Source organism: Typopeltis vanoorti, chromosome 1, assembly GCF_054136105.1.
Source record: "Typopeltis vanoorti isolate ZY-2024b chromosome 1, IOZ_Tvanoo_1.0, whole genome shotgun sequence".
NCBI classification, from domain to species: domain Eukaryota; kingdom Metazoa; phylum Arthropoda; class Arachnida; order Uropygi; family Thelyphonidae; genus Typopeltis; species Typopeltis vanoorti.
In genome coordinates, this window is record NC_143549.1 from 87,212,474 (window position 1) to 87,240,000 (window position 27,527).

The following is a 27,527-nucleotide window of genomic DNA, read 5'->3' on the forward strand; positions in this document are numbered from 1 at the left end:
TTAATGTTCAAAGATTTCTCGACTACGATCATAATTTGCAACTTCTGACAATCATGTAACCGCAATGATAAAGTCTCACTATCCTGGAGCTGTAATGTGCAAAAATATCACGATCCTGGAACTGTAAAAGCCTAACTCTTCTGCAATTTTATGTGTTAATAATATCATTTGGTTATATAAAATCAAATATAAAAATGTTTTGCTAACACATTTTACCAGGAATTTTACACACCTTTTTTTAAATAAAACGTTCAGGCTCATCTTACGTTTATAATTGAGTGACATCGATTATCAGTAGGTTGCAAAGGGATTAGGAATTATAAAGGATAATCACGAGATAAAAATTGATGTTTTTTTTCTCTCCTTTACGTTACTAATTTTAAGTGTTTGATCTCTTCTTTTTTTTATTTAAATTTCAAACATTTCGTATATTTTATTAAGTTTATTATAGTGTAAAAAAAAAAAAAAAAAAAAAACGAAACAATCCTAGTGGGAAAAAATCGAATTTTTTTATAAAAAGAACGAAACGTTGAATTTGAGTGATGTTAAAGAATATAAAAAAAAAAATAATATCGAAATGCACTGATGTGCATCTACATAACAAAGTTGCTTTGCCACAGAACGAAAACACCTTGCAAATCAATAAACAAACGCTAAACCAAGCATTCCAAACACGCGAAGTTACAACTGCGTGTATTTCCCCATACCTCCATAGTGCAGCGGTATGAATTTTTTTTTTTATTCGTTTTTTTTTTTTACCGCTAAAACGTCGTACAGAAACTGCGTTCAACTAATCATTCACCCACCTGAGCGATGATACTAAGTGACGTAGTAGCAAACCGAATAAAATGTGACAAGTAACTAAATCAGAATTTGTTTATAACGCGTTTTTTTATGGATAGATAAAATGAACGTAAATAGACGTATACTTTTTTTTTATTTATCTTTTATGCTGTTTATTTAGGTTAAAAGTTTGAAAAAATACAATAAAAAAAAACACCTTAGGATTTGCTCCCTGAAAATAGGCTTTCAAAACAAATGTCTGTGAATGCAATTTAGATATTAGGCCTAATGACAATACTTTATGCTTTACAATGTTTTCAATTAGTGTTTTAAAAAAATACCATTTGCTACCGGCTACTGTTCTTCTATGCCGTAAAGGCTGCCTTTGAGTGCTTTATTCTTCCTTCCCCTGCTTCGTTTGATTATAAAGCTGTTTTCCAGTTGATTCAAATATCCTTCAAAAACAACGCTTTTAATGATTAGATCTGTCTTATGCAGCGGCCAAAATTTTAACAATATTCAACTCATTAGCGTTTGTAATGAATCAAAACATTATTGCTGCTGCTGCTAGAGTATTTCTCTATGAAAATCATTAAGACTAAAATGACTTTCCCCTATACTTAATTCCACAGTTTAAGAGCCTTATATAAATGCCTAGAAAATTAGGGACTGCAAGAATATTAAATATTCTTTATTCGCTGGCAAAGTAGATTTAGTTCCCAAATTACCACTGAAACAACACCTCCATCTTGGCAAAGTTACAAAGTCCTCCCCCAACTCAAATGTTAATGAGCACTCATTAGGGGTAATTGTCCCATTAACGAAGGCAATCACTTTATTCTAATAACCTGAAACACAGACAAGACCATAGTGGATTTCACGGACTGTTTCAAGTCCCCACTGCGTCTTTTACTCATGGGGAAAAAAAGACAAGCGATTCGTTCCAAAATCTCTTGCAACTGTACACAATGAATCTTGGTTATAACGACTTCGACACTTCAATATGAATGCATTAATCGAATGAGAGAGAGAGGCAATGAATCTTGTGATATCGTCTACGTTATGTCATTTGAAAGGCGCTGTATAAAATTTCTCTCTCTTTCTTTCTGTATCTCCTCTTATCGAGTCGTGAACCTGCATGACCACTCTTCTGCTACAAGAATCCCAGAATATTCTAATTCACGCAGCAATATCGTGAGCCTCCTGAAAAAACTTCACACCGATTGGAAGCGTGTCCACCATTCTGCACGGGTATTGGGAGACTCGTATGTTTTATAAATTTCATGGGCGTTTGTAGTGAGACGCGAGAAGAGGAAGCGTTATAGAAAAGAATCCGATGAATTCGCCAGCCCCTCTATTTTTCACCTTTGTCCGGGTTGAAGTGAGAAGTCGCAAATAGAAATGCAAATGTCAGCAGTGTCATTTAATACTGTTCGGATCACACACACACACGTTTTGCCTTTCTTGCTTTCTTTTCTATCTTTCTCGGTCTGACTCTCATTTTTTCTCTCTATTTCTCCATTTTTTCCCCTTTCGCGTGTGTGTCTGTGTATATACATATATTGCCCTGAAGTTCACTTTTTCTTTCTTTTATTACCTCTCTCTCTCTCTCTCTTTAAATTTTTTACTTCTTTTATTATCCCCCCCCGCCCTATTTCTCTGGGTTGGTCTCTCGAAGCGTGCGTTGGCACGATCAGAAAAGTTCTGAGTGCCTTTGGTCAAACCAACAATTGAAATGTCGTCAAGGACGCGAGGAACATTTCCTTTCAAATGAAGTTTGGTTAATCGGTCTTAGACAGAGGTGGTTTTTATTACTGAAATTAAGATGTAAAAGACCAGGATTTGATAGCCACGATGCCTCATTTCATTACTTTTTTGTTGCCTTGAATATATTTAATTCCACACAACTAAACTAGATTAGTGTGTATGTGTGTGCGTGTTTGTTCGTTCGTTCTTTCTCTAATTTTATCACTCTATTTTTTTACTGTGTCTATTAATTTCTCTCTTCTTTTCCATATCTCTCTCACCGCTATTTAATATTTTCCTTATTTTTGCATCGTTTTTATTTTTTATTCTTCTTGATTATGTTTCAATTAAGACAGTATATATTTATATTCTCTCTCTCTCTCTCTCTCTCTCTCTCTCATGTGTATACAAATTAAACAATATATTTATTTAATTATTAATTATTTTATTAATAATATATCTATCAGATTGATTTGCTACTTTCTTATGTTTCAACTACATTTTCGTTCTTTCTATCTATTTCTCGCGACTTTCCCCTATTCCTGTACTTTCTTTTGATGTCTGTTTTTCTGTTTTTTTTTTTTTTTTTTTTGTGGCGCTAATGACGTCTTACTTCGCTGAGGATATGCCGGGCCTTACACTGTCCTTTAAGGAGGTACAATCTGGTCTGTTTACCGAAATCTTCCATTTAATTGAACACCAACGACCTTTGGGTTGTGGCCAACCGAGGAGGGGGGGGGAGAATATCTGGTGTAAGAGGGTGGCATTTGTTTATTGCATTTGCCGCATTAACCCACACAGTTTGCACTTTGCTGCCATAACAGTTTTCAATAGTAAGTGACTCCATGAAAACTGTGAGAATCATTCAACACTAGCTTTGAATGGACGGCCAAATAAACTCTTCTCTCTTTCATCACTTGCCATCAAGTGTTTTTTCTTGTCTACAGTTTACTCGATGCAGAAAGAAGGAAAGAATAAACTATACCGATGTTGATAATTTGAATTCTTTAAAAAACCGGTTTCTTTAAATATCTTTAAACCGGAACCATTCTTGAAAGAAACAATATAACTATATATAAAACGATATAATGAAACGAAAGAAAAGTTCAGTTAAGAAAATGGCTGGAGCTTGTCGTTCCCTCTCCCTTATTATGTGAGGTATTTCAATAACTAAATAAAACGAACATTAGTAGCAACTTCATTTGGTAATATCACGCGTAAAAAGACAACAATGAAGAAGCAGATTGAAAAGAAACTCGTTGGGAACAAGCATACGAAATTAACATTAGTAGCACGTGTTTGGCACCACGCGTTATGACATCACAATGAAATGCTACTAAATGAAACTTACATCACTGGCAGGTGTTTTGTATTAAGCTTATGGCGTGGCAGACATGAGAGCTTGCTGACCTAATCGCGTGCTGAAAGAATAACAATGAGAAGCACACAAGAAATGAAAATTTGGAGCGAATATTAACTGTATAAAAATTCTAATTGACAAAATACGAATAAAAGTGGAGAATAAAAAAAAAAAAATTAAAATTTATTTATCGATAGGACAATTGGCTTCAATTCTTCCTCTTATTATTCTCGTTTTTTGTTTGACGAGTTAAAAAAATTTATTATTTTTTTTCTTGCTTATGATGAAAAGGAGGACACAGAGAAATGGTATTTACGGTGATGAATTCTATTAATCCCACGTCTCCTATGACTGACATCCAAGCACAACAACAACGTCTCTCAATATAGCTTAATAAATAAAATATATTTATAAAAACAATACATCTAATAATGTGCGTTTAATTCGGTGTATGTGTGTGCGCGCGCTTGATATACAACTGATTAGATCATCATAAGAAAACGAAATAAAACAAAAATGCCGATATCGGAATAAGTGTTGTTACCATGGCAACCGAAGGAAAATTCGTTTTTTATGAATACTAACATTTTAAAACGTTGAGAATGCGGATTCGATTCTGAGAACAGAATTATTTAATTACGTACTGACAACAGTCACATGTCAGATAATGGCCGGAGGGGAAACCGGACAGTTACTCATAGTGAGACGAATAGTCAGTCACCTTAATAGGCAGTTGTCATTCGACTTCTCTGATTTATTCTTAATAAACTTCAATGATGATGGATGCCTCAGAATTCCTTTCTAAATAGAGCAGATCGGTATGGTAAACGTCATCCATCTCAGATGGAGCTGCAGTTAAAATAGTGGTAAATTTAGACCGCTGAGCAATCACGAACGTATCAATAAACTTGCCATGTAAAGGCTATTAGTCAGCGTTATTTTCTTTTTCTTTCTTTATTTTGGCAGGTAGTACTCGATTGAACGAGAAGGGGAGGAGGATCTGTTTTGCTCACGTGCATTCGAAATACAGGAAGAACTAGCAGATTTATTCATTTCATGCCCTTGTATTCAATATAGGTAGACTGATTACGATCCGTTATAATTTGTTCATATTGTTTACATAAGCGCTGTCCTAGCCAAATAAGTAGCTAAGACACACTTTAAAGAGTTCTAAAGACCTGGATTTGAGTTTCATTTAGGACATCAGGAATATTTAATGAGGAATTTTCAAGTAAAGTGGTTTGAGAGTCATTAGAACTCCGGACTTTTCCAGGGCAAAAACAGACAAATCGGCCGGTGAACACACAATTAGAAATAATGTCGACTTGATCTGTTGAGTAGAGAGCATCTTCACTGATAGGTAAAAAACTGAGTTCCATGAGGGAGACGTTCCATTTTGATTAGAAGCCGTCTACCTCACTCTCGATTGAAAATATAAAAAAAAAACAAAAAACTTTTAAAATTTCCTCGCGTTAGAGAATGGATTCGAGCCTATTTCTTTTCAACCGAAGGGCAAATATGATGGAGTTCCCGCGACTACGCTACCAAAGTGCTAATGAGGATAACAGTAGGACGACAAACTGAAATTTGATGGGGGAGAAATGACGTTCGCGTGTACCGTATGCATTGTATATGAGAATCAGAATTAGACATTATGTTGCCTGATGTGAATATTGTCTCACATGGAGAAGGCCTAGTGAAAAGAGTCGTCTTTAGGAATCTCGATGCTTTTACAAGTCGCATTATGGGGCAGTCATCTTTTTTGACTTCCCAAATGCGATGTCCTTTTTAAATAAGCTTCGTATGGGAATATGTGAGGGAAGCCTTCAACAGAAACAGTGCAACCAAATTAAAAAAAAAAAAATCGTAAAACGAATATGAGAGGGACTGTTATCAATAAAACAAAAATAGAAAAAAAAAGAACGAATAAGAACCATAATAATGATCGTCAAGCATGTATGGTGAGACTTTATTGCCAATACAAGACAGGTTCAGCAATCCTTTCATGTTAACTACTAAAACACTATGTCACGTTATCTTAGGGCGTGGGGGAGGGAGGGGGGGGGTATAATAGCATTAAAAGTGTAACACAGAAAGGGGATAGAGCCAACACATGCTCTTCACAGCATCTTCCCTTCAGTAAAAATCCCAAAAAAGAAAGAAAAGCTATTCCTCCCCGAGAAGGAGAATGTGTCCTGTTCAGTGTTTCCGCACTCGTAAATGTCAGAAATCAGAGCTGTCTTGTAGTACACAGCAAACGTAACCACTCCTACACGGAACGTAATGTGATCATTGCCACAAAGCACCATTAGCAGAGGGTGAGACCAAAACAGTAGCGACACACCTCCAGGCTCACAAATAAACCGACACTCAACACCACTTCCAATCGGTCGCAAAAATGTCCCTAAAATTATCTGTTCCAAGTAGAACCTATCCCGCTGTATCTGTACATCTTGGAAAGAAGTCATTTAAATTACTAATAAATTACCTTTTAACAATTTCTTCCTTTTTTTTTTTCCTGATGTGCTCATTCTGTAAAGTTGATACGTTTCGCTCTATTCCCCATTAGTTGCTTTTAAACCAGCTTCATTCATTTTGACAACTGTACAAAGTAATGCACGCAACAACAACAAAAAAAAAAAAAACATTTTCACGAAATCTCATAAATTAAATATAAAGTTTTGTGTTTCAAACCGTTTGTCGTCTGATACAAATAGCCTCGTTCTAATTATATGCTGAAATCCAACAATGAAAGTGGAAATTTTATGTATCACTTTTAACAATAGAACGTCACCGGCTCGTGCAAGCCATCAAATCACGCGCTCAAAGATGTGCGTGACATGAGTATTGGTTTTTTTTTTTTTTTTTTCTCCTATAGTACATTTCAGCCACACTGTTTTAATAATGTGCAAAAGCAAGTAATTTATTACTCTGCCCTTCAGACATGGTAATTCTCTTGTATGCCACTGCATTTGCCGTATTCGATATGATCACCTGGTGTGAACAAAAACAAAAGCAACAACAACAAAAAAAATTATTCTCGTGACCAGTGACTTCCCTCACCTCTCTACCAATTGACTACCAAACCCCTATGTTTGCCTTAATTTTGTAACAGCCGTTAATTTTACAGTGTACAGCGGGGATAGTGTATCCTACTGTCTTTTCCCCTTCCCCACAAATTTACTCATGACTAAAGCCACATTTATAGGGTGGTGGTAGCGCAGAATACTAATTATGAGAGATAAAAGTAGCCCAACTCCAACTGACGGTTAGAAACAGCAGCTGTGTCTACTGACCGACAAGGTGTGTCACACTCCTGGAGAGGAATGAAAGGTGTACACGCGAACTACCCATCACTGTTGGCCACAGAGCACAATTCGGTTTTGCTATCACAGGCCCGTGGGTCCCACAGTCTCTTCTGTCGCGCACGAATCAATAATTTCACTCGTTACAAAGAAGGAATTGCAATTCAGAAACCCAATGAATTATAATTGCCAAATGAATCCGTAACTTCATTAGCCACCTGACGAGGTCCACTGATTCGAAACAACAGATTGAGGAAAAACGTTATCTTCTCTTATTCATACGAATCAAATTTTCCAATGACAGCGGAGTCAAAGGATATTTCATCCCCATCAGACGTGTTTCTACTGCATCAACTATCTTTTCATTTATTTATTATTATTATTTTTTTTAATATCAGGAAGTGCAACCTTAGACGTTTACTTGTATTTATGTCTTCTGCCATCCATCCCATTCAGGAATATTAACGCTTTACATCATGCGACAAGCTTATTAAGACTCTGTGACTACTGAAGCATAGAGAAGTCCATGTTAACATGTCGCATTAACAATATTAGCCTGTTCCTATGAATCTCAATGAAGTGTCATTTGTGCTTTGCATTATAATACAAGCAATTAACTATCTTACTTCTTGGAACACTTAAAAATATTCCTGGAGGCTTCACGCTTTCTTGAAGACCCGATATTCATTCCTTAGTACATATCCTGTATCGTGGTTAATATCTTGAAGTCACGGAGGGGCAGGGAATAAAATAATAATAGAGAATTCGATGGGTAAGATATAGGTTGAATATTGTGCTTCTGTGTAGAGGCGATATAACACGGAATAATAAAATAAAAAAAAATTCAGTGCTAATTCTTGCAGATATGAAAGTATAATTCGTATATGGGTTATAGTGGGTTCGGTTATCAACGTCAAGTTAGAATAAATGATCTACATAAAATCACGTTGAAGTGTGCTGGCTTTTCATGCTCGGGTTCCCTTTTATTGTTATTTTATTTAATTAAGTACATCTACGACTGTGTGATGCAAATTAATTGAATAGTAAAGATGATTTTATTTTGCCAATTTTAATAAAGGTATTAACGACGTCTGGCTTATTCTTTCAGTGGTACTTTGGTCTTGGAAGCATGGGCGTCCGCAGAGGGGAGGAGCAAACGGGACACTCCCCCCACCTCCCCGAAATCTACTTGTGGAAAAAAACCCAAAAAATTAAATAAAAATTTATTGATGTAATTATTTGTCTCCAAGCTATGCTTCCCCCCCCCCCCCCCCAGAAAATTTTGCTTTGCTCTCCCATGAAAAATTTTCTGCGGACACCCATGCTTGGAAGTCTGGAGTCTTTTTTTAAAAGAAAAAATTCAAAAATATTTTAATTCTTGTAGTCCGCGCGGTTAGCCTAGTGGCTTTGCGCTTCGCAACCATATGCCTGGGGAAGGAGTGTCCTAGGTTCGATTCCCGTCGGTGACGTGAGGAGCTGAAGGATTTTCCTCGGCCATAGTCAAGTTAGTCGGTCTTGGGTGCGGACAGTAGAGTTTTTTCCCCAGTTTATCCTGGGGTTTTCACCCAGCAAACCGGCCTTGAGAACGCAACACTACGGACATAGGATACACCGGGACGTAGGGCTGACCACCTTATCCTGTGGACGGCATGGGGTCCGATGATTAATAAAAAAACCTCGACACCGCAACGGAAAAGAGGGTAAAAGAGGGGAAAATGAATGAGATAATTTCATTCTCAAAAAATCCACGAACTTTGTCAATTGAATTGGTTGGCTAATTTCTAATATGATCGACTTTATAATGTGTTCGCTACAGAAAGTGTACCCTGGAATAAATGCTATCATATTGTAGATAAACTCTGAATTCTGATGTCGCAATCGTCTTCAGTCGTATCTCTAAATATATTCTAAAACACGCTATTGAGTAAATGAGAATTTTGATTTAGTCATCGCTTGTGATCCTCTTCAGTCTTATTTTCCGTCAAAACATTTCAATAATTGGCCTTATATGAAAATAGCTCTTCCTGATTCATTATCTAAGAGACAACCCCCAATCAAACAATTTTCATGTCATTGTAGCAGGCAGTTTTATAGCAGTATTACGATGAAAAAAAAAAAGAAAAAAGGATTGGACTTCCAGCATCTTACATCGTTTCCACTCCATCAACATATAATTCTTATCCATACGTCGAATTTTTCGTGAAAAAGAAATCAAAAATATTTAAAAATCTAGGGAATACTTGTTGTATGGCGAAATTATTATCCCATATTTACCCTGTTCCTAAAGGGTAGACGAACATTTTCATACAGTTGACATTCTGTTGTTCTCCTAACTCTTTTTAAAGTGTTTTAGTCCTTTGTGGTGTCCAATTGATCGTCTAACTCGATTGTTTTTAATTCATTTACTAAAGTAAAACATCAAGTGTACTTTAGATTCATTACGTGTCTGTGACTAAATGTCACAGAACTCCCATAATTCCTATTAACACTTAAAACTACGCGATCAAATTTAATGTGAAGGTCGAAGTAAACTTCTATTTTAGAATTGTTCTTCACAGGTTTGTAATTCTCGACTCTTCCCTGTTTGTGATTACGGATAAACAACTTTAAAGGTCTTAAGTGATGGTACAGTAACTCAAGATTAATACATTCATCTTCATTTCTCCCATTTATCAACGATATTCTCCACTTGGTAAATAAATCCCGTTTATAGTTTTTCTGATGACAGCAAGTAACATTTTCTATTTCTTATTTGACAACCCATGCACGATACAAGTAATTAGAATTACTAAAATATTGGCCACTCTGCCCTAAGTAGGATCTTCCACAAGCGATGAAACATTCATAGACATCTTCGCTCATAACCTGTTGGTTGGGGATAGGGTATGCTGTCCATTTGGCCAAATGGACCGATATGATGATGACCTCGGTTATGTATTTATTTTATTTTATTTATTTACTTATTTTTTTCATAAATATTAGGACTTCATATTTCTTCAGAAAAGAATTAATACTGTGTATTCCCGAACTCTTTCCATGTCGCAGAATAATACTACTATTCTCTCATTAGTCACTATGGTCATAATTTTTCTAGAAATTCTCAATTTTGTTCAAAAGAAAAACAAACTTAAACTTAACCTTCCTTGCATACTTTTTTCGTAGATATTTTATGTGCCCTTTTTTTGACACTTTGAATATTTCTTCTAATAAGAAAAAATTATCGATTTATTTATCGTCTGCAAATTTATCCATCTAACATTAGTTCCCTTTTATTTATCACATTCTCTAATTCCATCTTTTTAAAACAACTTTTCTTCTGAAGTATTTCACTATTTCTGCAGCGTAGTCGGTAGCTTTAACATCCTTAGAAAGATCTGGGTTCGAGTTCCGTCTAGGACACGAAGAAACTTTATATGGGCTTTATTTAATATAAAGATGCGTTAGCAGGAGAACACACACACTCTCAGTTTAAACACATAATACACTTTAGAGAAAGATGTTGGAAGTTTTTTTCCCACTTGGTTAGACTATAATAAATTTAGTTTAATCCTTTATCCAAGTGCAAGCAAACAAAGTTTGCGCCTGAAGTATCTTCAGGACTGAGGCAACTCGTAGTAAAGGTGGACCAAGCTCTCATCACTTCCTGTCTCAGTATCTCCCATAATGTAAAGCACATCTCCTTGCGGACATGTAAAATGCTATGCATTAAGGGAAGGCCGCTACCCAGACCGGTTTCGACCTTTATTGAGGTCTCGTCAGTGGGAGCCAGACCCAGAGGTGGTGATACTAAAGCAGAAGCAATGGAGAAGTCATATTTACCTATACGAGTTGCCAAAAGGAGTCTCACCTTATTATTATTTAATAAGGTAAATACGAATTCTCCATTGCTTCTGCCTAGTATCACCACCTCTGGGTCTGGCTCCCACTGACGAGACCTCAATAAAGTTCAAAACCGGTCTGGGTAGTGGCCTTCCCTTAATGCATAGCATTTTACATGTCCGCAAGGAGATGTGCTTTACATTATGGGAGATACTAACATAAGGAGTGATGAGAGCTTGGTCCACCTTTATCACGAGTTGCCTCAGTTGTGAAGATACTTCAGGTGCAAAAAACTTTGTTTGCTTACACTTATAAATAAAGGATAAAGGATTAAAATAAATGTAACATAATACACTCAGTCCACATTCTCAGTTTATTGTGACGTAAATAAACAATGAGACAAAATCATATGTTTCCCAAAAATGAAATATACATCAATTATCCAAATAATTATCATATTATTATTATTTTTCTTACCAATCTTCAACTCAACTATAGAATTGAGTGCTACAGACTCAATTAGTTTGCGATTTCTCTAAGAAACCTAAGATAGTGGACTTTGGTCGTACAACCACAGTAGGGCATATTGTACTTATCATTATTATCGGCTTCCACTAAAAGGCTTCAGACCATCTAAGATGGAAAAGATAGGAACTTCAATCTCTCCTGTGCCTCAATATTTTAGGAGTTGTTTGGTATTGCAGTACTGTTAAGGTACGATCCGAGCGGAGATTGTATTTTACTTTTTTTCAATCTAGCCTAAGAAAATCAACTTAATTTTCAGTATGGCAAGGAAATTATTCTTCGTAAAAAACCGGCTGTTGTGCGAATACATTTTTTAATTCTTTTTCAAAAGCAAACACTTAGATGCATTAAGCAGAACACTGGATAATCTGCTATCGCACTATTAAAAGGAAACGAAGAGGTAGAAAAATAATAAAGAAAATAGGAAATCGAAGTAAGGAAAACATCTGTTTTCTTCAGCTAGTCTATGTATTGGTAAACACTAATAAAAATAAGAGAAAAGAAAATTTAAGGAAACAATACAAAAAATAAGAGAAAGCATAGTATATAGTATTTTGCTTAAATACACATAGGAGTGACAGTTTAATAGCTAAAATTGATGACAGAGAAATATTAGACGACATGCATGGAATTGCAAAATACGAAATATATTAGGGGAAGCAGGATAAACTTCAATAAACGTAAACAGTATCCTCCCCCCCCCCAACAACTGAATCCAGAACCATTCAATCATCTTTGACTTTGTGGACGATTTTGGTCAGAATAATTTCGCTATTAAAACCTGAATAACAAATTTAATTCTATCTGCCAGTTCGGAATTATTACCATTATCATTATTGCGTGACACATCTATAGAGTCCGAAGGTTCAGCTATAGACCACTCTACAATACACAATATTATACGCCCCCTTTCCCCCATCTACACCAACATAATATTTTTGTCTATTAATTGCATGTGTTCCTTAACCGAACTACCTGCTTTTGTAGAAGGGAAAAACTTGTTAATCTCAGCTTAAAAAAAAAAAAATGAAAGGTTCCTTCATAGGATTCGAATCCAATGCAAGTGTTTTCAACTGAAGGACAAATATTCTGACGTCCATACAGATGTACGGAGGTACTTGCCTTTGGTTGGAAAGACTGCGGTTTATATTCTCATAGCAATAGAATAGGAACCTAAATAAGGGCTTTTAAGCTGAAGGTGAGTTAGTCAGTCTCATTCGGAAGTGTCAGAGATTTTATTTCCCTGAAACTTTTTCCTCATTTAGCAAAGAAGGAAATCTGCTGAAGAACTTACGCATATAAGAGACAAATTAATGTGTGTGTGTGTGTGTGTGTGTGTATACGAAGATAGATACACACGCAGTACACATTGGAAATAGCTTCCCTCAAATTTACAACTAGAAAAAAATGTTTAAAGGATTTTGTGTGTGTGTGTGTGTGTGTGTGTGTGTGTGTGTACAACAGCACTTATTACATGTTTTTCATGGTCTATGAAATCTACAGGATCATCATGCCTGTCTGTCTGTCTAGTGAGATATATTAAACAGTCCAGAGAGAGAGAGAGAGAGAGATTTTGATGAAATTTGACATTTGGGCATTCTTAAATTCGTGGAACTATTTTAATTTTAGTCCAAATCATATCAATTTTGATAACAAATGTGTGCAAAACGATGGCAATTATATATTCATATATGATTTCTGTGATTTCTGATCAGTAACGTTACTGCAGTGAATTGCATTGTTGGCCATTAAACTAATAAACCACTTTCATGGACATTACTACAGCAGTATTTCATATCCACAGCTGGTCGGCTGATTGTGTAAAAAATGAATGAGGAAGTCATGTAATATCCATGTATTGTGTCTGTTTGTGCATTTCCTCCTTTTTTTTTTTGCTGGCTTTTCCACTCATCCGAATGAAACCAAAGCGTAGATTTTTATACGAATCTACACTGGTATTGATAGTGTAATCTTTTAGCAATACCAAATGGCCTTCCTCAAATTTATAACTTGAAAAAAAAAAAAAAAAAATGTATAAAGTAACATAACGGATTTTTTTTTTTACTTTAAAAATGATAAAGAAGAGGGAACACAGAAATAGAATATAAATTATTTCTTAATTCATATTCGTTTGTTTGCAAGGTTTCCTTGACAACGTCTATTGACGTCGTCAAGAATGAAATAGGCAAGCCTTTTGTAGCCGAATCACAATTATTCATTTGGATAAGGAGAAAAAAATACACAAAACAAACAAAAAAAAAAAAAAAAAAAAACAGATCAGCGATAACTAGAAGGAGAGAAAGAGAGAGAGAATAAATCAAGACTTATGATACGTAAATAATTAGGAAGTGTTCGCTGCCGTAGGCTATTTACGTTATTCCCACTCTTATGGGCTTTGTCAGTAGATTGACGAAGAATTTCCTTCCCGTGCCTGCGGTACGCCCGATTCAAAACGAATGCTGAAGTCAAGGTCGGTCGTGCGCAGGTTAAAAGCATTCGTCTCATCGTTAGCCGAGGGAAATAACAATTCGGAATCGTTCTGCTGTTGAAATGTTCAAATATTGAACGCCAAGTCAGCAAGAGTGCGGTCGGTCTCTGCGGACGTCTTTTGCTATGCCACCTCGGAGCATATCAACACAGCTAATTATCATTTCACCAGTTGGTCTCTTCAGACTTCTAGCCGTGAACCGGAACAGAGAGCTGTGTGGCTTGTGTCAAGTTAAACTAAATGAAAACTGAAGGCATTTGCACGTTTTCTCCCCCCTAGTCGCGTGCACACGGCTACAGCGCCGCCTAACAGAAGTCTGCCATTAGCGATGACAGCGAAGACAAAGTGGGGACGCTCTATCGTTCCTTGTCCCTTTGTGGTTCTCATTAGAAATAGGTAGTGAGGGGGGAGGGGGAGTGGGGGAAGGAACTAGCCAAAACGCGTGGTTGGTGCTACTTTCCTTTAAATCTTTGGGCATTGTGAGCGCCTGAATATACAGAAGAGTAACTTAGATCAGGTGCTCAGAGTAATTCGAGCAGTCGTAGTTGGTAGGAGCACCTGTTTCGGAGTTCCTGCAATCTTCATCAGAGTTCCTTTGATTAGAGAACGCTTTAGCTATTTCTGTATACTGGTAGCTTAATAATGTAATCCGAATGAAAATTATCTTAGGATAAGGTCCGTTGTAATTTAGGGTTAGCTAAGCCTAATTTCTAAAGTATTAACCGCATAATCCCTTTAATGTTGCTTATTTAGGCAAACCACACGTAGAATACATCACAGGCATTTGACAAACTGCAATACGTATTAGCTAATCTTCTGAAGAATAAATAATTATTCTAAATTATTATATAGAAACGTGGATAAGAATAACAGAACTTTAAGCACCACTTCTAAGCTGAAATAATAAATTTATATTCATTTGGTTTAGTTTATAATTTGCTGTTACTCTTAAAGATATTATCCATCGATAAATGAAGCCTGGGTGAGGATGTAAATAAAATATTTCTTATTGAGCAGACGTTTCTTTAATGTTTACTCAGCTCAGTCCAGTTTTCTGGATAGTATTTGAATCTTCCGTCTATTGACTATCATACATCATCAATATATTTAAAATCAGTAATCTTTTTATAACTTAATAAATAAGGGTAGCTTGGCGCTTGTATTCGATTTCTTGCTAAAGGTTAGGAGATGGAATGGTTCGAATCCAGTCTTCTCCATCAACCGTGAGAATTTTTTTTTTCCCCTGATATTCCAGAAATCCAAGATCTTAACTGTGAAACTTTTTACCAAGAATCCTTATTTTTCAATCACGCTATCTTAAAAATATCAGCTAAATATTTAACTCTTAATAGTACTAATAAATTTGGTTTCCCTTTCTTTCCTCATTTCTTTCTGTAATCCTCATAGTATTCTATTATTATTTCACATCCCATGCCACATCCACTTATTGTCCAATGTTTTCATGAAAATACGCACTTGGTCGCTATCCTTGCCAGCAAAAACGATTTAAATACATTTCGAAAGCAATAACCAGTAATAACGTAATATTAATCCTGTCATCGGACTTGTTTATTTCATTTGTCACGTAGTGGTTTCCATAGCGACCTTGACGCGTTTAATTTTTTCTTGTCATCGAAATACTGAAGTGTTCATTTCGTTGTTACATCCTGTTTCCATAGTAACTTTGTTCCGTATAGTTTTTACTCAGACTGATCACGTCAGCATTCACCAAGATGGTAGCTATTTGTCATTGTCTAAGAAAGTGTTTTCTTATAAAAACATATATTTCATGTTCATTATCATCTCTTAGAGCAGGTAAGAAAAGTCTCTGTCTGAGAGCTTCCACAAGTGCCGTCTTCGGTTTCCAAGAAATATTTTCAAGCAGATGTTTTTCAAGAAATCTAACACCATCTTCAAATATTAGATCTAAAGTTCAAGAATCTTATTGCAGTTTAAGCTTGGTCCACAATTATCCGCGTTCTTCTATGAAAAGTATGCTCTTGACCTGTGACCTAATATCGCCGTTAAATACCGCATAGACAATGCGCGTTTCCATGACTACCACATGTATAAAAGTAGAACACTAGGAGTGTTTACGGTGATTTGTAAAACATCCGACCCTGATCGTAATAAATAAGAAAAAAAAAAGAAAAGAAAAATTTAAAAATAAATCTTTTATAACTATACGCACATTAACATATCGTCACGTGTAAAATCCCGCTACCCCCAAGCACGTGCGAAAAAGTGTTCGTCACATTTTATACACATATCATAACGGCTCTCATGCTTAAATGAGTTTTACTGAGTCGTTTTCGTGCTTCTTTGTTGGAATACATCAGTCATTACTATTTCATGGAAATGTTAAGTGAAGACCTCATTGTCGGATTGTACTGTGGCATCAGCGTAACCATAGCAATTCATATTCGCTTACGTATTATTGTTTGTAGGTACTACCTTTATTTCACTGTTACGTCATAATTTCTTCAACTCAGTCGGATTTTATGTTTAGTTGTCATGGAGTTTCATTGTTATGGTAACTTCATCTGTTGGCCTTTTACTTCATCGAACTTGTTCATTTCATTATTCAGGTAATCATTATGACGTCACTATTTTAAAAGCCTTTGCTTTGTCCATTTTTTTTTCTCTAGTTATTAAACATGTTCATTTATTTATTACGTCACAGTTTCTATGACAGCTTTACTCAGCCATCTTTTCTTTCATTTTTTTTTTTAACTTTCTTTTTGTCATTAAATCAGAAAAAAAAAAAGTAACAGTTTTCGATTTTATAAGAATTTTGTACTTCATTCGAATATCGACTCGAGTCGTTGGGTTTTGTAGTGGAGAGTTTTGAGGGGGAGGGACGTAATTGTGTTGTGTGACACTATCCACGAACGTATCAGCATTATTTAGTTTCACTTGGCAACTCCCCTCCCCCCCCCACCCCCTTATCTAGTGTAAGATGGGAATGGAGTTCCTGGTGACATAATGTACCCAAAAAAATGCAGTGATGTATTAGGCTGCTGGTCGCACGTATGACCCATACGGCATGTAAGTGTCGTGAATGCCGGTTTCGTCTGGAACGCAGTTAAGTGAAATTGCAGCCGCATCAGATTCAAAGTGCCAACGAAGAGTTCCGGAAACATTAAAAGGCCATACGGGGCTTTTTCAGCGTCGTTACGCAGGAGCTTGGGACGGCACTTCGGGGTTGGAGGAACGCAGCGCGCGCACACACTGCCTCCATCCATATGCAATGAGGATAGAAAGTGAGAAGGCCTATCTAATGTCGACAGATTGTGGAAGCCTGGGTGGCAGAAATAATGTCCCTTGCGGAAAGCTTGTACGAAGTAATAGAGGAGGCCGAAAATTCAGTAATAAGAGCAGCGAAACGCTCCACACGTCAACAGCGACACTAGAACGACTTCTGGCGTTCATTAACAGTGTTCTTTAAACAGAGCGTCAGTGATGATGATGTTTGTGAGAGGGTGTTTGAAGGAAAATGTGACGGGGGGGGGTGTAAGAAGAGACGTTAGAAGCACTTTTTCTTTTTTTTTTTTCGTATTTTTTACATGCATAACGGTGTATATGTGATATATTACATAGGTAATGAGCTAAGGCTCACTTTACTGGGGTTTTTCTACCTCATTTCACGTATTCATTACATGATACCGAAGGTTTTCTCAACAATACTTTGGTTTATGTATGCTGTTGGTAACTGTAGAACTCTCATTATTATTATCTTTCTTTTTTTTTTTTTCTTTCTTTCATCCATGAAGAAAACAGGAAACGTTAAGCTAATTCCAAATTACGTCAGAGAGCCATATTATAATCATAACACCATTATCATCAAGTGCTAATAATTAACTCGAGTATCAACGATTATACATGCCTTTTAATGTGTGTTGTATTACTGAGAAAATGTCCTACGCTTCCATTACGTATATGTTATTACGGGAACCACTTGTTTGCTTGGAAAAGGAAAAAAAATAGATGATTCGGTAGACTGTTTCTTTTAGTTACTTATGTAATATTCAGACACTCTTCCCTTGTAAAATTTCTATAGAAAACGTCTTAAAAATGCACTTCGTCAGTGAGGTATTATGCTGATAACACAATATGTGGACATTTTTCCTTCCTCCTAAAAATAAACGTTTTCTTATAATATTAAAAAAAATGAATAATAGACACTTCTCGTTCAGTACTACTTTGAAAACTATTAACGACGTAAAGATGTTCGTCATTGTTGCAGTTCTATGCTTACTAGTTCAGTTTTAATTGCCCAGCTATTGAATAAATTAATAATGGGAAATTGACAATTGTCAACAATTGCATTCTTCTGGAAAACTGTCAACAATGGAACAGTTCTCGAACTAGTCTTTCGTCGACCTAACCTAATAATAGAATATATTTTTATATCTGTTTAATTGTTGACTAGATTAACAATGCTTTTGAAATTGGCAATTGCTGGTGTATTGTTTTCTTCACTGAGCAGTAAAAATAATATGTTATCAATCCAGTCTTTAAAGAATATTCCAAGCATTCGCGGAGGGTGAAGTTATGCTATTAAATCCAGCATAAACTGCATTTAAATTTTAAGTATGTCTATGAATCTTGTAATGTTATCACCTTCGATAAAGAGCTTGATTATTATCCTATGCTGTTGTGAAATCTACTTCCGTATTTGGATGATCTTTAAATTTTATATAAAGATAACTAGTGGCTTTTCAAATTTGTCCTGAAAAGGAATAAAAAAAAAAACACTAAAAAGGCTTGCTGTTCAATTTTGTAGGATCGTTGAGTACTTTTTGAAATAATGCATTCAGATCTATAACATCTTTGGATAGATAATTTAAAATTTACTCCTTACTCCAAAGTATGCTTAAAATAATATCATGAGTTTGTAATTACCCTTATACTTACCTATTAGAGACTCCAGTAGTGCTTTTTTTTTTTATCGTAATGTGTAAAAGTAATTATGAATCTGTTTTCTACCAGCTGTAATGATATTCATGCTTAGATTTGAATTGTACTGTTTGTAAGATTTTAGAAACACAAACTAATATTTCCAAATGTATTGCTTTTTTTTATTGACATCTAAAGTGAATTCTTATTGACATTTCCAGGGCTGGGCGTAGACACAAGAAAAAACAGTTTTAGGGATAAGGACCAAAGGGGGGGGTGATATGAGGTAAAAAGGGATCTACAATAGACTGAATCAGTGCTCTTAACTAGGAAGAAGGTGATGTTGCTAATATAATAATTTAGTCCTAAGATAACTTTTTTTTTTTTTTTTTGGCTCATACGTTCAAGATAGGAAATTAGGCTTAACTATTTTTCATGCATTTTATAAAAGTTTGTGATAGAAAATTAAGTTAAGTAATTCAGTAGAGAAAGAGATGATTGCTGGATAATTAGCGAGGATTTTGTATACATAGCTTAGTTTTAGAACGTAGGATTAAAAAAAAAAAAAATCTTGTTTACACTTACATTAGGAAGATTGCTTGTCACTGTTAATGTAATGGCTAATCTGGCGGTGGGGGGGGGGTGAAGGAAGAAGTACAACTAATGACTTTAAACACAAGAGGGTAAAGAAAGCAGTGCCGGTAACTTACAAAAAAATAAAGTCTATAATACTTTACTGGGGTGATGAAATGCCCTCTCCCTAATGAACACACACATACACGCATGCACACGCGCACACGCACACATTCATTCAGTTATCCTTGAATGAAAAGTGTGGAGATTTACGTAATGTAAGCTAAGGGGGAAACTAAATAACACCGTTTGGTAAGTGTGTGGAGGGGGGGGAGGAGGAATGATTGGGGGAAATAAGGGAAAGGAAGGTAGGAGGGAGGAGTGCAGTGTCTGCACGTTATAGGAATAAGCAGACATATAATAGTCTGTTGTACAGCCCCTCGAGTAGGACACCATTCCCTAGTTGGGTATTATTATTATTACAATACTATACACTCACAGGAAGAACAGTAGAATGTCACACAAGAAACTAGACGAATTCGTAGGCTAAAGCTGTGCCTAATGAGGAACCCTTTCTTTGGCGGCGAGGATACAGGATTTTTTTTTTTTATTATTTAGAGTGATAGTGGAGTTCCCTCTAGTGGTGGAGACCACCACCATCATTCCACTTCAAGTTTATTTTATTCATTTCCTTTTTTTTTTTCTTCGAAGACGATATCGCCATGGATATCGGCGGACTTCGACAGAACACCAAAAGAGTTAGTGTCGAAGGAAACGCGGCAGGTTTAAAACACGCACGCGGGAAAAAAAAAAAAAAAAAAAAATCACTACATACAAATGTTCGATCCGTAACATTCAAGTTTTCGGAGTTTATTTAATATTTTTTGAGTTATTTCTTTATTATTATTCTTTCTTTCTTTCTTTTTTTTTCAGTTTGTTATATTTTAAGTCTTCACGATAGGACTCGGCCCTGGCTGACTGGGATACATGTAGAACCGGCGGAGGGAGTACCGACTACTGCAGCTATGGCTGCCGCCGACCCGGTAGGTTGGACGGCGGTAGCGGTGGCACCTAGACGACTACTCAGATTGAACACCGACGGTGAGTTCACGGCAACCGCTGCCGCCGCTTTGTGCAGGGATAAGTCACTAGAGGGAAAAGCAGCGGCTGCTGTCCGTAACCTGTTCAACGACGACACGGCGGAGGAATCCGTGAGGGTGGCGGGGGAGTTTCCAGAGGACACAACAGGGTGGGCCATCGAAGAGAGAGCCGAAGCTGGTGGCACAATTGGAGGGCATGTGTACACCGCCGACAGCGGGAAAGAACCGCTGGTTGCTACACTGATGCTGCCCAAAGTTCCGGCGTACCAAGAAGATGGCTTGGGATACGGAGACAGGTAGTCTAGACGGGTCGCCCGCTGAAGAGGACTAAGTCTGGAAGCCCCTGGTGACGATACCGACGGCAAGGCGGAGGTGCTTGCGGTGGAACTGGAGTTATTGGAGGTGGCCGTGTCCACTATGGACCATATCCGAGGCTTGGGGGTCGTTTGGAGTTCTGTGGGTGCACTGTGATGTACCACTCCGCTAGAGAGCAGCACTGAAGCCTGGGAAGACTCGGAGTCAGAGGCTAGGGAGGCATCTGACACTGGACTAGCAGTCCGCGGTTTGTCCAGCACACAGTTTTCTTTGTCGGAACTACTAAGGAGGTGAGCTTCATTGCTCGCGGATGCACAAGATTTGCAGTCATCATCCACATCAACAAAATCGCCTCGACCGTTTTCGTGACCTAAACAGGATGAAAAAGAGAAAAAAAAAAAAAAAAACTAAACGTCACTTTTGATCGTAACATGATTTTTTTTCAATATATTTCTCATAAATCATAAATATTACTACTCGTTATGTTATTAAAATACCTGATATTAGATTTAAAAATGTGACACATGAGGTAAAAAGATTCATTGTTTGAAGCTACAATAGTCGCTAAATATTACACAAGAGATATAACAAAAAAGTCCACGCCTAAATAAGGTTGGTAAAGCACAAATACGCTGAGCTATTATTTGAATTAGTAGCAGCAACTAAGATCTTGTGGACTTCCATATATTAGGTTTATCTAACATCCCTCCCCCCACGACAGACTAGCTAAATCTCTCATGAAAAGTAATAGGAGAAAAAAAAAAAAAAACTTCTGAGAGAGAATGAAGGAATATTGTAAGTCCGAATTAAATGCATCATTACAATATCCCGATTTTTATTTTAAAGACTTTAAGAAATATGTAAGAAAACAGAGTAAAGATATTCAGCTCAATGTAAGGGATGCCAAGAAAAAAAAAAGGGTGGATTTGTTTTTTTATTTTAAGTAGTATAGTATTCTTTCCATCTTATTTTACGCTTGCGTGTAGACTCACACTGTACTAAATTAGATTTCGAAACTACATTCGACAGAACAGGACTGTTAATCCTTTTTCCCGTAATCTCCTATATCTGTATACTGCGTGTGGTCTTCTGACCACCTTACATGTTTGTGGGATGAAACCCCAATCAGAAACAAAAACCCTGTTGTCTCCATATGAGATCGGTGCTAACTCAAGTTTACATGAAAAAATGCTCTGATAAAATCGCGTCGTAGACGGGACTCGAACCCAGGTCTTTCCAACGAAAGTGAATCGTCGAAAGCTACTGGTGTATACCCAAACTTGCACCAAGTAAAAGTTTATGAGCCATCTAAGTATGTTACGCAGCTCGGACACATACCCGAATATATAAGTTTTTTTTTTTTTTTTCTAGTTTTGTCAAAGTTATGGCGATGACTTTTCCACTAAACTTCCCAGAAATGTTTCACTTTTACATAACTTGGTGATTTTTACTCACCTTTTACCTCGTAAAACTTTCCTTCGTCAATAAATGCCCTTTTGTATTGAAGTTCTCGTAACCAAAGAACTGCCAACGTATTTATTTTTGCAGTTACAATTGAAAGCCATTCAAAAATTATCAGCAAAGAACTCAAGCGGGTCATTTTGTGAGTGGATCACAATAGACAGAGAGAGAGAGAGAGACTCGAATGGAAAAACAGATAGAAATCATCTTTAAGAGTTTTGTCCAGTAAAAGATGCAATTAAAATATCTTTCTTAACACTCGTTATAAAAATGTTTTCTTATTTTCTTACTTGCCATTGTACTTCCATCTCTCTCTCTCTTTAATTCACAACCGTCTTCTTTTCAAAACGCTTTAAAACAGATGTAGTGTCAATTTTAATCTTTATTGTGTGGCCGTCTACGTCATAGGGCTGAAATATGTGAAGCGCCAAGTTTTATTATGGCTCTCTCTCACACACGCTCACCAAACAAGGAGCTTCACGGACGCATGATTTTGATACTGCTATTTGATATCCTCTCCCCCCCCCCGTCTCTATCCCACACCCACCTCAACCTGCCCTTCCACAACTACCTCTTTCTACTCTTATAAAATAATGCCAATTAAGACTTCCTATCGCCCAACTTAAGTAACACACGCGGCCAAAGCAAACGACGAGCAATCTACCTCCCCAACACCCCTCCCCCCCTCTGGTACTTTCCCCTCCTTTCTTCCTTTCCATCTTTGACAGTGACTAGAGCATTTTCACCTTTCCCGACAAACAGTCATGCAAACCAAGCGGCTGAGACATCCGCTTACCCCTAGCGCTGTTTAACCGCAAATTACTATTACATGCTTCAGTAAGCTTGTTAACCCCCGCCTAGGCAAAAGGAGACACTCGAACCACTGCGGCTCTGGTTCGGCCAGCTTGCGACAGGAAACAGGGCAGATGGTGCTAAAGTTCCGTGACGACTGCGATGACGGGTGGGTATTCCTCCTGTTTCGGGGTTAGGATGAACTCGGGGTGTTTGTATGAAGATGGTGTTTTCTCTTCTGTATAAACGTTTTCTCCTGGTATTGTTCGACCCCCCCCCCCCAAGTAAGGACCGCCTTTGCAAATTGTATCAAACGAAATCAAGCAGGCAGAAAAACAATCATAATTCTTCACCAAGAGCATCGGAAAGTATCCGGGAAATTATCCTTCAGTGACTTTACCGACGTCTGTTTACCAATTAAGAGGTTAAATTATCAAAGTTCTTTAAAATGACTCTAGAAGGGCATATTTTGTTGCGTCTTTTACGTATTATATCAACTAGAAAACTTTTCTGAGTCTCCTAGGAAGGATACTTCACTGCCGAACACATCTTGACAACTATTAGCTAAGCCTGAATAAACACGAAAACTTTTATTATTATTTTTCCTTGTTAGATTAATTTCAACAACTGACGCAACTTTTAAGTTCAGTTAAAATCGTGGCAGTGAATCAGCAACAATGAGTATAACTTGAAGTTGCTAATTATTGACGTTTCTGTTCATTGTGACGTCATCCAAAATTCATTGGAGAAACAGTTTATAATGCATTAAAATTTTACTGCAATTTTATGTTTTGGAAATTATGATACTGGTTGCTTAGTAAATAAAATAATTTTAATACTCAGAACCAAATGATGGGATTTCGAATCTGTGATAATTATCCAAACTTAATGTCATAAATGAAAGAATTTTGGCAAAGTGAATTGCGCTAACTGTTTATCACCTGTTGCTTAATGTGTGAAGTCATTGATATGTCCAAGCTATATTCAACATAATTTCTTCACGTACGATGTCAATATTGCCTGGTGATTTCGGTTACTTTTCTATAACAATAGATCACTAGGTGGTTTTTTCAATAAATTCTTTTCGCTACAATCGATGCATGGAACCGGATTGGGGATGAAAAATCCATCCCAGATAGCTAGTCGTCAAAGATGAATCTCCCTCCTTCCACCCATCTTTTCCGAATATATTCTTAATGCTGTGCCGTAAACAGTCCTGTTCTACTCTATAAATATGGAGTCGCTCCAATTACCATGTCACTCTTCAAAGACGGGAGACTGGCGACTTCCGCTTAAGGTGAAGTCAAAGCAAAACAGTGAGAAAAGAAAGCCAATGAAAAAGTACATCAACCTATCGATTTGGAGGAATCTATAGCCATATGCGGATAGCTTAAGGTCGATCAATAGCTTGTTGGGAGAAAGTTACTGTTTTTCCCGCCTTCGGTTCTCTTTGTGCCTAACTATCACACAAATCCGCGCATTAAAAAAAAAGGGGGGGGAGTGAAGAAAAGAAAGAAAATTAAAAATCTCAAAATACCAAAGCAAAGTCCTATTTCTTATCCCACCCGTATCACGTGACCAAAGTATTTCTTACCTTCTTGCCTGGTGTCGCGTTCTGTTGCTTTCTCCTCCACCTCACGATGGTGATCTCGCCTCTCGGTATCATTGTCTCCGCCATCTTTGGCGTCGCTGTCACTCCCTTTGTTGTCGACATCGTCTTTCGTCCTACCGCCATCCTCGCCGTCAGCGTCTGCATCGTCGTCTTCACAACGGTTGCGAGGTGACCAGGTCATCTTGTTCTCTTTCTTTAGCCGTCTCCGGGCGTTGGCGAACCACGTAGAAACCTGGGTTAGGGTCATCTTAGTAATGATGGCCAACATGATCTTCTCTCCCTTGGTCGGGTAGGGATTTTTGCGGTGTTCGTTCAACCACGCCTTCAATGTGCTCGTCGTTTCGCGGGTGGCATTCTTTCGTCTTGCACCGTTGAGATCTACACCGTACCTATTAAGAAAAAAACAAAAGAAAAAAAAAGTTAAGACTATGATTAAAATCAATCGTAATATCAGACATTCATTTAGGATTTCCTATTTATAGATACCAGCAAATAATATGGTTTTTTTTTTTTTCTTTCGTTTTCCGATACTCACACCTACAGCAATGCGGGCTTATAATCTTTATTATTTTCATAAAATCTCGTCTGCTATCAAAGTCCATAAAAAAATAACCAAACGATAGAAATTGCTACAACAATCAAGAGAGCGCGTGCAAGTGAGATTTTTCACTGGAAGAACGAAATCTACATTTTCAACAATTGCAGATTCGTCTAAATGAAAGGAGATAGTAACTGTAATGGTTCTTGATAGCTTCTCTGTAGCACATTAGTAGCCTGCGATGAAGTTTCACATACAAACTACGAGAAAAGAGAGAGAGAGAGAAAAAAAATGGGGGGAGGGAAAGATAAAGATGGAAAGGGGGGAGTAGGGTAAGAAGAAACGCTTATCTCTAAATGGTTATTCATTCTTTATAAAAATAAATGGTTTTCATCGCTTAACGCGCTGTGGAAAAATCTAAATCCTATAAATAAGTTTCCGCCTGGAACTCCAAAAGCTTTCTCTTGTCATACGAGTGCTCAGTTGACAAAGCCACTGTTTTCGTTGCTGGGCAACCGACTACTAATCGCATTATTTATAGCAGTTTGGTAGGTAGAATGAATGCTCTTAAATCATTGTTTGATAGGCCAACCGTTTCTTGTAATGGTCAAACATGGATTGTTTTTACACATCTATATTTGATGGGTTGATGAGAGATGGCGGTTCACTTACGACGAAACGCGCGCGCGCACGTCGAGAAGACAAACAAGCAAAAAAAAAAAAAAAAAATAGTTTTCATAATGTAGTCTTACATAGCGTATCTTAAAGGCTAAAGGTAGAGAGAGAGAGAGAGATAAAACCACGTGCCGTGCTCACGCAACGGTACCGCTAACTTCGCTATAATGAACACCATTAGGTCAAAATTTAATGTTAGCTTTGCATGTTGTTCCGTTTACCCAATACAGACTCGCGCAACGTAGTATTCCTCCTCCCTCCTTTGTTCTATTGAATTTACTCTCTCCGGATTCAATCAACGGCCTGCTGATTATACACCTAGTTTCAATGTTCCTTCAGTGATCCGAAGCCAAACTGTGGCATATTGTTTGCAGCTAGCTATACAAGGGGGGGGGGGGTATTGGGCAGAGATGTACGGTAGCACATGTTTACAAGGTGGTGCAAGTTTGTTCTTCGCAGTACGTTAACAAAGTTGAAAACAATTTTGGTGGGAATCTGTCCGCTGAACCTGCGGTATAATTCTCAAAATCAAATGACGAGATTGAATTCGGAGCTCAAGTCCTCTTGTGTGTGTCGCTACTAAAGGAGAGATTTTGAGTGTTGAATATAGGTGATCGATGACGAAGTTAATCTTCCAAATCAAACGGGATGCTTGTAATTATGTCGTTGCTGCTAAGGTATAAAGGTATGCATTACAGCTGTTAATTACGTCTGTTCAATGGCTAGTTTCTCTAGCAATAAAAAAATCTTTTAGAGAGAAAACTTTTAAGTTCCTTTAGACCTAACAACTAATTCAGATTCCGATAAAGAAAGACAAAAAAAATCCTCATCATTAACGGACCTACTTTTCGCCTACGAAGGAGCCCTCATAGTTTTTAGATAACGCATGGAAACTTTGGTTCTCCTTAAATATGAGCTGAAAGATTTTTTGAAATGACTGCCTAAGCAACTAAAGGTATTTTGATTCTTGTATGTCTAGTAAACGCGTATGTACTGTGGTTGGTTTGTTTTCAGGATGAAACCCCAATATCCTGAAATAAAACTCTCCCATGTTATATGAGCCTGGCTGATTCATTTTCAATTCGAAATTCCTTATTAAGAGTCGTTGCAAACTAGAAAGAATTCGAACCAAAATATGAGCCTTCTACTTTTTTGCAATATGGAAGATACAAAGTTTAACTCAACGAATTTGTTGGAGGCAGAGTATACTACCTGGTATAAAACTTCCAAATTCTAAATCTTACATTCCGTCAAATTTTGTTGTTGTTTTTTTTTGTGTGTGAAATCGATCCTCCAAAAGGATAGGAACCTCTCACACCTTTACCATGCGTGTGTGTGGACTAAGGATAGATAAATCGGAAATCCTGGTCTAGTAACCAAGCATTGAAGTTTTGAATGCCATCTCAATAGTAAGGGTCTAATACAAAACAACTTTTCATGCCAACGATGAGACTAGAACCTCCATCATGTTGGTCGAAAAACGATGCTACTATCCACTCGACCAAAGAAACCGGAAGATTATAAAACAAATCCATT

General features: G+C 37.1%; 1 protein-coding gene across 1 annotated transcript in view; it reads right to left on the reverse strand.

The window, feature by feature from the left end:
• Window positions 1-19,520: 19,520 nt before the first annotated feature.
• Window positions 19,521-27,527, reverse strand: part of LOC150110179 (uncharacterized) — a 70,986-nt gene continuing 62,979 nt past the window's right edge. Inside the window, exons 4-5 of the mRNA XM_090391915.1 lie at window positions 24,761-25,167; window positions 19,521-21,283 (exon numbers count right to left, since the gene is read on the reverse strand). Coding sequence (XP_090248041.1) covers window positions 20,451-21,283; window positions 24,761-25,167 — 1,240 coding nt within the window. The 3' untranslated portion in view covers window positions 19,521-20,450. The remainder of the gene's footprint in view (window positions 21,284-24,760; window positions 25,168-27,527) is intronic.